Source organism: Tachypleus tridentatus, chromosome 2, assembly GCF_004210375.1.
Source record: "Tachypleus tridentatus isolate NWPU-2018 chromosome 2, ASM421037v1, whole genome shotgun sequence".
Taxonomy (NCBI): domain Eukaryota; kingdom Metazoa; phylum Arthropoda; class Merostomata; order Xiphosura; family Limulidae; genus Tachypleus; species Tachypleus tridentatus.
Genome location: NC_134826.1, coordinates 5,728,324 through 5,741,062, shown reverse-complemented (window position 1 = coordinate 5,741,062; position 12,739 = coordinate 5,728,324). Strand labels below are relative to the sequence as shown.

Genomic DNA, 12,739 nt, shown 5'->3' with positions numbered 1-12,739 from the left:
ATATTAATATATTGTTGTGCTGTGGATTAAGTTAATATTATTGTAAGAATTATTTGCCTGTGACAGTGTAAAAAGATTAATACTATGTTTTGTTATTTGTAATGTGTAATTATGTATGTTAAGTTATAACTGAAAAGCAAAATAGTTTTTTTTGGTGATCTAAAAGCATAGGTCTACTACCATTTCTTTAAAATAATGGTTCTAAACATCTTTCTTTTTACATTCACTTTGTCTCTGCAACAGAAACAATTTGTAGTAAGACATCTATTAATTTAAGTTATACAGTAGGATCCTATTCATTTGGTAGAATTGTTTTTTTTATATATATTTGTGGAATAGATTCTCAGTCTTGTGAATTTAACCATAAAAGAACTTACCAAGTGCCTGTAACTTAATAAGTGTTCATAATATAGGCACTTTAAAATCACTCGCAATCCAGTTCCTTAGTTTCTCCCAGTCAATAGTGAAGATTGTTAACGAGTCTGCAGTCCTAGAATGTATGGTGACGGGGAAACCAATGCCCATGGTATCTTGGAAGAGAGCAGGTAATGTTTTTAAAATTTATTATCTATTTTTAGTAAATTATTTTTTGTTTTTTCAAATTCATACCTTTTATATAGCTACCAAAATATCATCAAAGGTGTTTTTTGTTGTTTTTTTCAGGTTTATATTATGTAAAGTTTTAAAAATATATCACTCTCAACTTTATGGAAACTTGGTGTATATATTGTTTACTCAGGTAACTTTGCTTTTTAAGGTGCACATATTGTTTACTTAAATATCTGTTTCCTACAGTTAAAGACACATGAACTAAATATGTTTAATATTTTAACTTGTAGGTTTATTTGCCTATAATGTTTTTACCTTATATCTTCATCAGAAAGCAAACACCACAGTTAGACATAGAACTAGTTCATAGTTTACCAAATAATTTGAATATTTATCAAACGATAATGTTTAATTTACTTTGTTTGGACATTTACTGTACATTAGGAAACAGTTTTTTCTTTAATTCTTGACTTAAATGGATTATTGGTTGTTAACTTCATGTTTCTCCTGTTGGGCTAAATTTTCTAAAAGTTGAAAGATATGCTGTCTAGTATCTTTGAGTTCAGAACAGATGCTTTTTTATAAAATATTTTACTAGATGGTAAGAAACTTTCCAGTGAACGGGTATCCCTACTTGGACAAGGAAATCTTGTTATACACTCTCTCAGAGCTGAAGATGCTGGATCATACGTGTGCACAGCAACTGTTACGGATGTTACAACTGGGAGAACAAAATCAGAAACACAGAGTTCCACATTAACTGTTTATGGTACATGTTTTTTGTTGCTGCTAAAATAGAAGCTGATAGTGAAACCTCTAATTATTCATTAGTAAAACATTTGCACATGAAGGATGTTTAACTATAATCAGTTAAAGATAATTTGTGACTATTAATGAACAAAATTCTGGGAGGTGTTAAACTCAATCCATGACTCCATAAATAAGTAATTAATTATTAGATAAATAGAGGAAAAAAATTGAACATAAAAGTAATTTTTATTTTAAGCATAGTTTATGAGAAGACCTATAAACACATGTTTATTAAAAGAAATTCCAATTGTTTATTTAATGAGTGAGAAAAAAGGAGTTACTAAACACTTATTAGAGTATTTATATCATTATTATTTAATTATAAAACACTAAAATCTTCTAATAAGATGATATATAAACAAGTTAAACCATACAGAAACCATTAAAGTTTTATTGGATGTCTGATGCACTTTGCACTGCTTAAATTATTTTGGGTTACCAAATGGTGTGAAATACCATACAAATATAAGTTTATTTCTAGAAATAAAAGATCTAAGCAAAGGTTTGTCAGTTTCAATAATTAATTAATGAACTGTAATATTATTAAAGAGAAAGAAGACCAGTAACCAATGTTAATCTTTGTGCTATCATCAGTAATTTGGTTGAATATTAAAGGTTTAGAGGATAAATCAGTAAAAACTGTTGAATTTAGTAAACGTTACACAGTTTTTCTCTTGATAAAAGTAGAATATTTCATCAACACTCTCCAAGTGTTTTATTAACATTTTAGCAAATGCAAATGCTTATGTGATAATGCATTTCATAATGATTACCACTGTTTCACATGGTGGGCTGTGTAACTTAATTGTCACCACGTGTATCCAGTGTGCCTTTCAACAAATATAAAGAACACCTAATAGTTCAGGAGATAAGCAGGGCAGTTGACTCGCATTCTGTCACTAACCATTCTTGCCATTTCAATCATGGTGGTATGATAATGTAACAGTCAATCCCACTTTTTATTGGTAAAAGAGTAGCCCAAGAGCTGGCAATGGGCAGTGTTCACAAGCTGTCTAAATTAGGGAAAGGTAGCGTAGATAGGCCCTGAGTAGCTTTGTGATAAATTCAACAAACAATCAAAGAAGTTCTGCCCAAAACTTGAACTTATGTAAATAAAAACTATAATAAAGCTTTCCGCTTGATTTTATTTTGTTACATATGTATCAAGTTTTTCTTTGCATAGTCTAACAAGTTTGTCCACTTTAACTTTAGAAAAATGAATTTAGATATCAACATTATTTGTCAGACATTCAAGTTTCAATAAAACAAAAACATTTGAAACTATAAACTTGCCATTTTCAAATACAGATATTTCAAATAAAGTATGTTTTAGTAGTTAAACTTCTCAGCTTATTTGATTAGCAGCATATGCTCAACATTTTGTGTCCCATAAATAAAATACACATTTATGTTAACTGTTTTTAACAATATTAGTTAGAATGTGTAACATATCAATATTTATTTTGATAATAATAGTTTTGTAGTTTTATTATAGAGTTTGTTTTGCATTCTCAGCATAGTAAATAGTTTAAAAAACAATGTACATCTAATTAGCTGACTGATCCTCATGAGATTTATTGGGTTTATAGTATCATTAATAATGACAATACATTCTAATCTGTATAAGTAAGTATTAAAAAACAGTTTATTTTATTAATTGTACTAATTACAGGGATTTTAAGGTTTGATCTATAAAATTAATTTGCTGTAATTTTGAAAGTAATTTGAAGTATTCACTGTTAATATTATTGATGTTCGTATTGTTGGAAAGCAAGCTTTCTGTTCACCAAATGTTTACCATAAGTTATATAGTATCACCTGTAAGGCTGTGTCTGGACATTGTAATTGCATGTAACCAGTGTTGTGCTTTTTTGTTTTGTTTTACTAGTTACACCAAACTTCATAGAGCGTCCTGTAAGTATTGTAAAACCCACGCCTCAGACAGCTCGTTTCTTGTGTGTCGTGAATGGAATTCCATCTCCATCTGTACAGTGGCTAAAGAATGGAAAACCTATGTACTTAAATGGACGCATAAAATTTAAAACAGATGGAGAGTTGGTTATTACTCAGACAATGATGTCAGACTCTGGAATATATCAATGTGTAGCTAGTAATAAGGCTGGTACTAGGTCAGTAGCTACACGACTGTTTGTAAAAAGTACAGGTGTGTATTCTTAGCTCCTCAAAAACCCTCACACTTCTATCAGTAGGATGTGTTGTTATTAAATGGAAATAAATATTTGTTTTGGAAGTCCTAGTAATTTCTGAAGCATATTTTATAAATTTTAAATCTCTATTTTGGTACACTAGTTCATCTGTTAGTTTTAAAACTTTTACCAAGTTTGCACATTACACATTTGTATGGAAATGGAAATTTCTAATTTTATTAGAAAATTCAAAAGGAACATGACAAATAAATAAACCAAACAACTAGTTCTTGATTTGACCAAATTTTGAAATAATAAAACTGAGACAGATTCAGATTTTCTGGTCTTAAAACTGGGACTCTACCTCCATTTTTGTTTTTTAGCAAAAGTTGTGAGTAATCAATTATTGTAAATAATAAACGTAATCAGATGAAGGATATATTTATGTGCATTATATCTACTGCAGATAAGTTACTGACAAATAAAATTAGTTCAGCAATGTCTTGTGGCCAAGAGTTTGTCATAAGATTCTGCTAACTGGCATTCACGTTCACTCATTAGTTATGTAAATTAATGTTTTTATTTAAAAATTGAATCTCGGCTATGAATGATACCATAGTTTGAATTCCGATCTGTTTTTTTGTTTACTTTTGATGGGTGCATATTCAAATGCCTTAGAGTCAACTGCATGAAGTAGCAAAGGTCGTGCTCGGTCATTCTGAGCTGTGTGATAATTTCCCTGACTAAGGTCAGAAATATGTATCTGTTGTTTCACAATTTCTACATACAGGATATTGAATGCAAGTGTGAAAAACTTATAGATTACTAATAAAATAAAAATAAAACATTTATACACATCATAAAGAAATTTTATGGACTCTGGAGCAAGATTCCATAAACAAGGACTGTCTCAGTCACCTAAATGCATATTAGAAACTGTTGGTCTGACCAGATAATATTCTTTATGTATATTGGAGACTCCATATATTTTCATCTGAAACAGGCCTAACTCAGTGACAAACAGTTATTTAAATGGTAATTAGACTTAACTTTTAATTCTTGCACAGCTTCTTTGTCAAATAATCCATATTCAATGCTACAGAAAATAAATATAAAGAAACATACAAATTACTTCCTTGTAACTTTCACCTAAGAACATTTGTAGTCTGTAACTTAAACAATTTATTGAAATTTTACTTTAAGATGGTTGAAATGAAAAACAATCACAGCCTAAATATATATTTAAAAAATGCTAAGAAGGTAATAATGCCTGTTAAATTTCATATTTTTAAAATAAAGATTATTTTGTTTTTCTGTGTTACATATGAATTAATGTTATGGTGTTAAAATATTAAGCTACTAATAAAATTGTGTTTTAATTATGTATATATTTATATGTAAAATATTGTATCATGTTTTTACATTTTCTGTGAGATGTTCTATTATATATCAGCCAAGTGGATAGGGTGTTTGACTCACAATCTGAGGATTGTGGGTTTGAATCATTGTCTCATCAAACATGCTTGCCCTTTCAGCTGTGGGGGCATTATAATATGATGGTCATTCCCACTATTCATTGGTAAAAGAGTAGCCCAAGAGTTGGTGGTCGGTGGTGATGACTAGCTGCCTTCCCTCTAGTCTTACACTGTTAAATTAGGGACAGCTAAAGAAGATAGCTCTCTTGTAGCTTTGCATAAAATTCCAAACAGATCAAAACTATTCTGTACATTCAATTGGGTTTAATTTTGAATGAAACCAACTGCATAAATGTTTGTTTTTTGTCACTTAAGAGATTAGTTTTTTTTTTGTTGTAGGTGCACAAGTTACTGATTTACCATTGTTTACTTTAGGTGTTCAACCAGATGCACCACACAACTTGATAGCTCAAACTTTATCTAGTTCTTCTGTCATGCTTTCATGGAACCCTCCAGCCACTAACAGTAAAGACATCAAGGCTTATACAGTTCATTTTTCTCCTTCTTCAGGTATAGAATACTTCATTTGTTTGACTGAGAATTTTTTGTAGGATATTTTAACGAGAACAGCACCTCTTTGTGTTTAGAATAGTGAACAAAGTTTTACTTGTTTCTACATCAAGCCAGAACTATACCAAAAGTAGCACCAACAGTGTTCCCACACAGAACACCTGACCCATAGGAGAGACAATACGTATGCACGCAGTAACTAATACGTAATGACGTGAATGTACGTATGGTCGTAATATAGAATGAATAATTAATAAAAGTATATATTGTTCCCACACAGAACACCTGACCCATAGGAGAGACAATACGTATGCACGCAGTAACTAATACGTAATGACGTGAATGTATGGTCGTAATATAGAATGAATAATTAAGAAAAGTATATATGACATTGTATTATCATAAAAATCATTAAATAGTTAGATTTTTTGAGAAGTACACAATTAATACCTTCACAGAGTGTCAGCAATGATTGGTATGGATGTGTATCATATCTACCCTTTAAATCTTAATTCTAAATCAGACAAATTTCACATTTCACTCTCAGTATGGAACTACATGCGTATTGAAACAATTGCGTAGATTGCATTTATATCACAGAGTGTAATTCTGACATAACATGTTACAAAATGTAAAACAACATGAAAATCTAGTGAAGAATGTTACTTGAATTTTTTTTTTATTCACGAATAAAATTATTTTGATTTGGTAAATGTTTCACCATTATATAATTTCCTTACCCAAGCAGTTCTTTCATTAATACCATAATGTACTTTATTAAACAAAAATCTTCCAATACTGTCAGAGCAGCAACAAGGATTAGGGTGTTACGTAAATACAAGTTCTGCTGTTGAAAAATAAGAATTGGGGCTAATTTCTTGTAGTTCATTGTACTAATGTATGTGTTACATAATTTGAATTTTGGTTTGTAAGATTTTCTGCTGTTAACTGTGAGAAGAAAACAAGTTATTTGAGGATGTTATTGGTTACATATTTCTTCCATTTTAAAAAGTTTTTGCCATTTTTATGTGCTATATGTTAGATTCCTGTTGCTTTGATAATATTTATTTCATTTTAGGCTTTTCAGTGTGTTTGTAACTGAACTGTGCTCTACAACTGGCAATTCCAAAACCTTAATGCATATTTCTGACATCTCTAACTTTGAAATTGTTAAATAGGAACTGAAGCTACAAAAACATTTGTTCTTATGAAGTAGGGATTACATGTTAAATAGGAACTGAAGCTACAAAAACATTTATTCTTATAAAGAAGGGATTACATGTTAAGTAGGAACTGAAGCTACAAAAACATTTATTCTTATAAAGAAGGGATTACATGTTAAGTAGGAACTGAAGCTACAGAAACATTTATTCTTATAAAGTAGGGATTACATGTTAAATAGGAACTGAAGCTACAAAAACATTTATTCTTATAAAGTAGGGATTACATGTTAAATAGGAACTGAAGCTACAAAAACATTTATTCTTATAAAGAAGGGATTACATGTTAAATAGGAACTGAAGCTACAAAAACATTTATTGTTATAAAGAAGGGATTACATGTTAAATAGGAACTGAAGCTACAAAAACATTTATTCTTATAAAGTAGGGATTACATGTTAAATAGGAACTGAAGCTACAAAAACATTTATTCTTATAAAGTAGGGATTACATGTTAAATAGGAACTGAAGCTACAAAAACATTTGTTCTTATAAAGTAGGGATTACATGTTAAATAGGAACTGAAGCTACAAAAACATTTGTTCTTATAAAGTAGAGATTACATTTTTTGATGAACTATGCTTATTTGTAAGTAGGTGGATTGGAATCTCAGGTGGTAGCTGTCAACACTACTGAGGTTATCACCAAGCTTAAACCTTACACCAATTACAGCTTTTATGTTCGAGCCTACAGTGAACAAAGTGCCAGTGAGCAATCGGAGGTTATTTATCACTTGACTGGAGAAGATGGTAAGGCTTGTAATTTCACCTTTGTCATAAAGTACCAAGTAGTTAGTTTTATGTAGCTAAGAACATACACTGGTCATTTTTATAACATCATATAAATAAAGATTTATGATTGTAACCATAGCATCATATAGGTAAAGATGTATTGTTGTAACCATCTCTTTGTTAACGTGAAGGTGACCTAGGAAGGTCGAAACATTGTTCTCTACTTTATTAGTAAAAGTGTTAATATCCATACCAGCTGTTTTGAGATACACAGTTGTAACCATTGTTTTTGTGTGATTTTTTTTAAAAAGTGATATGTACTACTTTAATAGATATTTAAATGATCAAAAATGCTTTCATTTAAGTAAGTAGCTACTCAGCTTTTAATATAATTTTTACATAATATGATGCTTTTGGACAACATGGAACCTGTTGGTCCATCTTGGGTGTTCCACCCTCTAAACTAAACCAAAACCATTAATAAATAAACTCAAGAAATCTTAAAGCTGGTCCTTATCATTCATATACTTATAATGTTTTCTCTTAAACTCACTTAAGTTTACTGCCTCTAAAAGTAACCCATTCCAAAGGTCAACCACCCTTTTAGAAAAAATAAAATTGTGTTAATTGAAGTGACTCTTGCCCTGCTAAATGTTTTTTTCCCTTTGTCCTACGATTCTCACCATTAAGTGTGATAAAAAGCTGATACCCCACCTATGTCAATACTAGTTACAATCTTAAAGACCTCAATCAGACCCCCAAACTCTTTTTTATTCAATAGAAAACAGCATGAGAGATTTCAACCTCTCATATGACAACTCCTCCATCCGAGGCACCAATATAGTAAGCCTTCTCTGAACCATTTCCAACAATTTGACGTGTTTTTTAAGGTTTAGGAGTCCAAGACTGAACACAGCATTCCAAAGGTGGTCTAACCAGTGACCTGTGCAATGAAATTATAATCTCTCTATACTTGTATTCAATATTTCTATAGATACAACCTAAAATCCTATTTGCCCTATCACAAACAACACAACACTGATGGATGTTTGGTCAACTATTACATTAAGATCTCTTTCTTCCATAACTGTTAAGGTTATTTCCATCCAGATTTTACTTATCATTCAAATTATGATAGTTCACACTCATTATCTTACATTTATTATAATTAAAACTCATCTGCCATTTATTTTACCAACTTTGCCCCTTGCTAGTACAGAGGTATGTCTCTGGATTTACAACGCTAAAATCAGGGGTTCGATTCCCCTTGGTGGGCTCAGCAGATAGCTCGATGTAGCTTTGCTATAAGAAAACAAACATTTTACCAACTTACTAAATAATCTAAATCCTTTTGTAAATCAGTGGCATCCTCTTCACAGCTATTAACACACATATCATCTTCAAATTTAAGTAATTTATTGACTGTTTTTAAAACACTTAAGATTATTTTATAACACAATTATTTCATACACAGTTGTATAAATGAGACAGTTTCCAGTGTCAAAAGTACAATAAAATACCAATAAGTTATTGTACAAGATTAAAATCATTAAAACAACAGAACGAAATGAGACTGAAGAACAGTCTCCTACACATCAGAAGAAGAAGAAGATGTGTCTTAACATTCAGAGTTTTTTTTTATTGATTTTAATCTTGTACAATAACTATTATTATTACATTGAAACTGGAAACTGTCTCGTTTTGAGAATTGTTATTAAATAATTGTTGTTTTAAAATAATCTTGAGATTTTTAAACATTGAATATTACACACGTGCCAAGGAATTTCAAAATTTATTGACTATTTGTTCATGTATGTCATTGATCTAAATAAAAACAACAAATGTCTTTAAGACTTAGCTGTTAGGTACACCATTTGTGGCACTAATCCAGTTTGTATGAACTCCATTTATAATAACCATCTGCTTTCTTCTGTCCAATTAGCTAACTTATTCTCTGCACCTACAGAGAAAATTTTTTATAAACCTTTTATGTGGCACCCTGTTGAAGGCTTTCTGAAACTGTTACCTTACTCTCATCTACACATTCTTTTCAGAGAATGTTAAAAGATTTGTAAGGTAAGATTTTTTCCTTAGCAAAACCATGTTGACTATATAATAAAATTTTAATTTATTTAAACGATATTTCAAACCATCTTTTGTCAGACTTTCCAAAACCATTTCCCATGATTTACATAAAACTAATACACCTGTAATTACTGAGACATTTTTTATCATACATAAAACTAATACTCCTGTAATTACTGGGACATTTTTTATCACCTGTCTTGGAAAGATGAGTTACGTTCGTTAACTTCCAATCTTGTACCTACCAACTATTCACAGGCTGATAATATATTGTAGTAAGTAACTCTTATATCCAATCTTGTACCTACCAACTATTCACAGGCTGATAATATATTGTAGTAAGTAACTCTTATATCCAATCTTGTACCTACCAACTATTCACAGGCTGATAATATATTGTAGTAAGTAACTCTTATATCCAATCTTGTACCTACCAACTATTCACAGGCTGATAATATATTGTAGTAAGTAACTCTTATATCCAATCTTGTACCTACCAACTATTCACAGGCTGATAATATATTGTAGTAAGTAACTCTTATATCCAATCTTGTACCTACCAACTATTCACAGGCTGATAATATATTGTAGTAAGTAACTCTTATATCCAATCTTGTACCTACCAACTATTCACAGGCTGATAATATATTGTAGTAAGTAACTCTTATATCCAATCTTGTACCTACCAACTATTCACAGGCTGATAATATATTGTAGTAAGTAACTTATATCCAATCTTGTACCTACCAACTATTCACAGGCTGATAATATATTGTAGTAAGTAACTCTTATATCCAATCTTGTACCTACCAAGCTATTCACAGGCTGATAATATATTGTAGTAAGTAACTCTTATATCCAATCTTGTACCTACCAACTATTCACAGGCTGATAATATATTGTAGTAAGTAACTCTTATATCCAATCTGTACCTACCAACTATTCACAGGCTGATAATATATTGTAGTAAGTAACTCTTATATCCAATCTTGTACCTACCAAACTATTCACAGGCTGATAATATATTGTAGTAAGTAACTCTTATATCCAATCTTGTACCTACCAACTATTCACAGGCTGATAATATATTGTAGTAAGTAACTCTTATATCCAATTTTTTCACTTTCATCTATTCACAGGCTGATAATATATTGTAGTAAGTAACTCTTATATCCAATTTTTTCACTTTCATCTAAACCCTTGGAGAAATATTATCTGTCCCAAGAGTCCAATCATTCTCTGAACATTCCAATTTGCTTCTTAACCAGCTCAGGATTAATGTGGCCATTTTCTTTGATCTTATTTTCATTTGTCAACTGCTCAAGATTTGGAATACTACTTAAATTTTCATTAGTGTGTTTTCTTACAGCAAAGCCATATCAGGCTATCTCATGAGTCCACCTAGGGGAATTGAACCCCTGATTTTAGCATTGTAATTCTTTAGACTTTCCACTGTACCAGCAGGGACATTTTTTTATTAGCTTATAATCAAAAGAAAAATAAAAGTTTAATAACTCAGTCCATAATCATGAAATACAAGCCTTCCTTTATCATCTCTTAAAAGTTCTACCCTCATCCTGACATCCAAGTCTTCCTTTATCATCCCTCATAGATTCTACCCCATACTGACATCTAAGCCTTCCTTTATCATCTCTCAAGGATTCTACCCCATTCTGACATCCAAGCCTTCCTTTATCATCCCTGAAGAGTTCTACCCCCATCATGACATCCAAGCCTTCCTTTATCATCTTTCAAGGGTTCTATTCACATCCTGACATCCAAGCCTTCCTTTATCATCTTTCAAGGGTTCTACTCCCATCCTGACATCCAAGCCTTCCTTTATCATCTTTCAAGGGTTCTATTTCCATCCTGACATCTTGTTTACTGTTAATGTATTTAAAAAAGTTGTTACAGTTAATTTTTACATTCAACATTTTCTCGTACATTTTGTATGCCCTAGTTTCACCAACTTTCTTGATTGTCTATAATCTGTCTCCTGTCATACTAGTTACATTAAATTTATATAATCTGTCTCCTGTCATACTAGTTACATTAAATATATATAATCTGTCTCCTGTCATACTAGTTACATTAAATTTCTATAATCTGTCTCCTGTCATACTAGTTACATTAAATTTATATAATCTGTCTCCTGTCATACTAGTTACATTAAATATATATAATCTGTCTCCTGTCATACTAGTTACATTAAATTTCTATAATCTGTCTCCTGTCATACTAGTTACTTTAAATTTCCATAATCTGTCTCCTGTCATACTAGTTACATTAAATTTCTATAATCTGTCTCCTGTCATACTAGTTACTTTAAATTTCCATAATCTGTCTCCTGTCATACTAGTTACATTAAATTTCTATAATCTGTCTCCTGTCATACTAGTTACTTTAAATTTCCATAATCTGTCTCCTGTCATACTAGTTACTTTAAATTTCCATAATCTGTCTCCTGTCATACTAGTTACTTTAAATTTCTATAATCTGTCTCCTGTCATACTAGTTACTTTAAATTTCCATAATCTGTCTCCTGTCATACTAGTTACATTAAATTTCTATAATCTGTCTCCTGTCATACTAGTTACTTTAAATTTCTATAATCTGTCTCCTGTCATACTAGTTACTTTAAATTTCTTAAGTTTTTAATGCTCTTTTTTAATTTTATCTCTTAAACTCTGTATGAACCAACCTGGTTTTTTACTTCAGTGACTCTTTACTTTGTTTATCCTGAATATTTAAAAATTGTTAGAAGTTCTCCACATCTGATCATTATCTCCAAATAATCGAGCTGTCCTTCAAAATTTACTGTTTTGAAATTTATAACCAAAATATCATTATTCCTTATCTCCATATGCAGTAAAGCATCAAACTTAATAGACAATGATTACTGACACCCAGATGTTCCCCTCTTTCCGCCCTTTTGATTATTTCTGTATTTAAAGTTTACAATAAATCTACAATAACATTGTTGCTACTATGTTCCATGATTAACTGATGAAAGAAGTCATCTTAAACAGTTTCCAGAAACGTTTTTCCCACATTGTTTGACTCTAGCATTTCCTAATCTGTACATCTGAAATTAAATTCATTCTTAATTATGACTTTGTTAACAGTTGAAATCTCTTATCTCAGTGTATTGTAAATCACTTATTTCATCTATTTATCATCTCAAAATCTCTAAAATAAATATCAAACTTTAT

At 30.6% G+C, this 12,739-nt stretch overlaps 1 protein-coding gene and 1 long non-coding RNA gene across 2 annotated transcripts in view; one reads left to right on the top strand and one right to left on the bottom strand.

Moving 5' to 3' along the window:
• LOC143235113 (protogenin-like) overlaps window positions 1-7,531 on the top strand; it is a 58,054-nt gene extending 50,523 nt beyond the window's left edge. The window contains exons 7-11 of the mRNA XM_076472943.1: window positions 414-545; window positions 1,148-1,318; window positions 3,248-3,523; window positions 5,357-5,491; window positions 7,308-7,531. Coding sequence (XP_076329058.1) covers window positions 414-545; window positions 1,148-1,318; window positions 3,248-3,523; window positions 5,357-5,491; window positions 7,308-7,516 — 923 coding nt within the window. The 3' untranslated portion in view covers window positions 7,517-7,531. The remainder of the gene's footprint in view (window positions 1-413; window positions 546-1,147; window positions 1,319-3,247; window positions 3,524-5,356; window positions 5,492-7,307) is intronic.
• Window positions 1-12,739, bottom strand: part of LOC143237539 (uncharacterized) — a 307,489-nt gene that overhangs the window by 178,123 nt on the left and 116,627 nt on the right. The gene's annotated exons all lie outside the window — the stretch shown is intronic.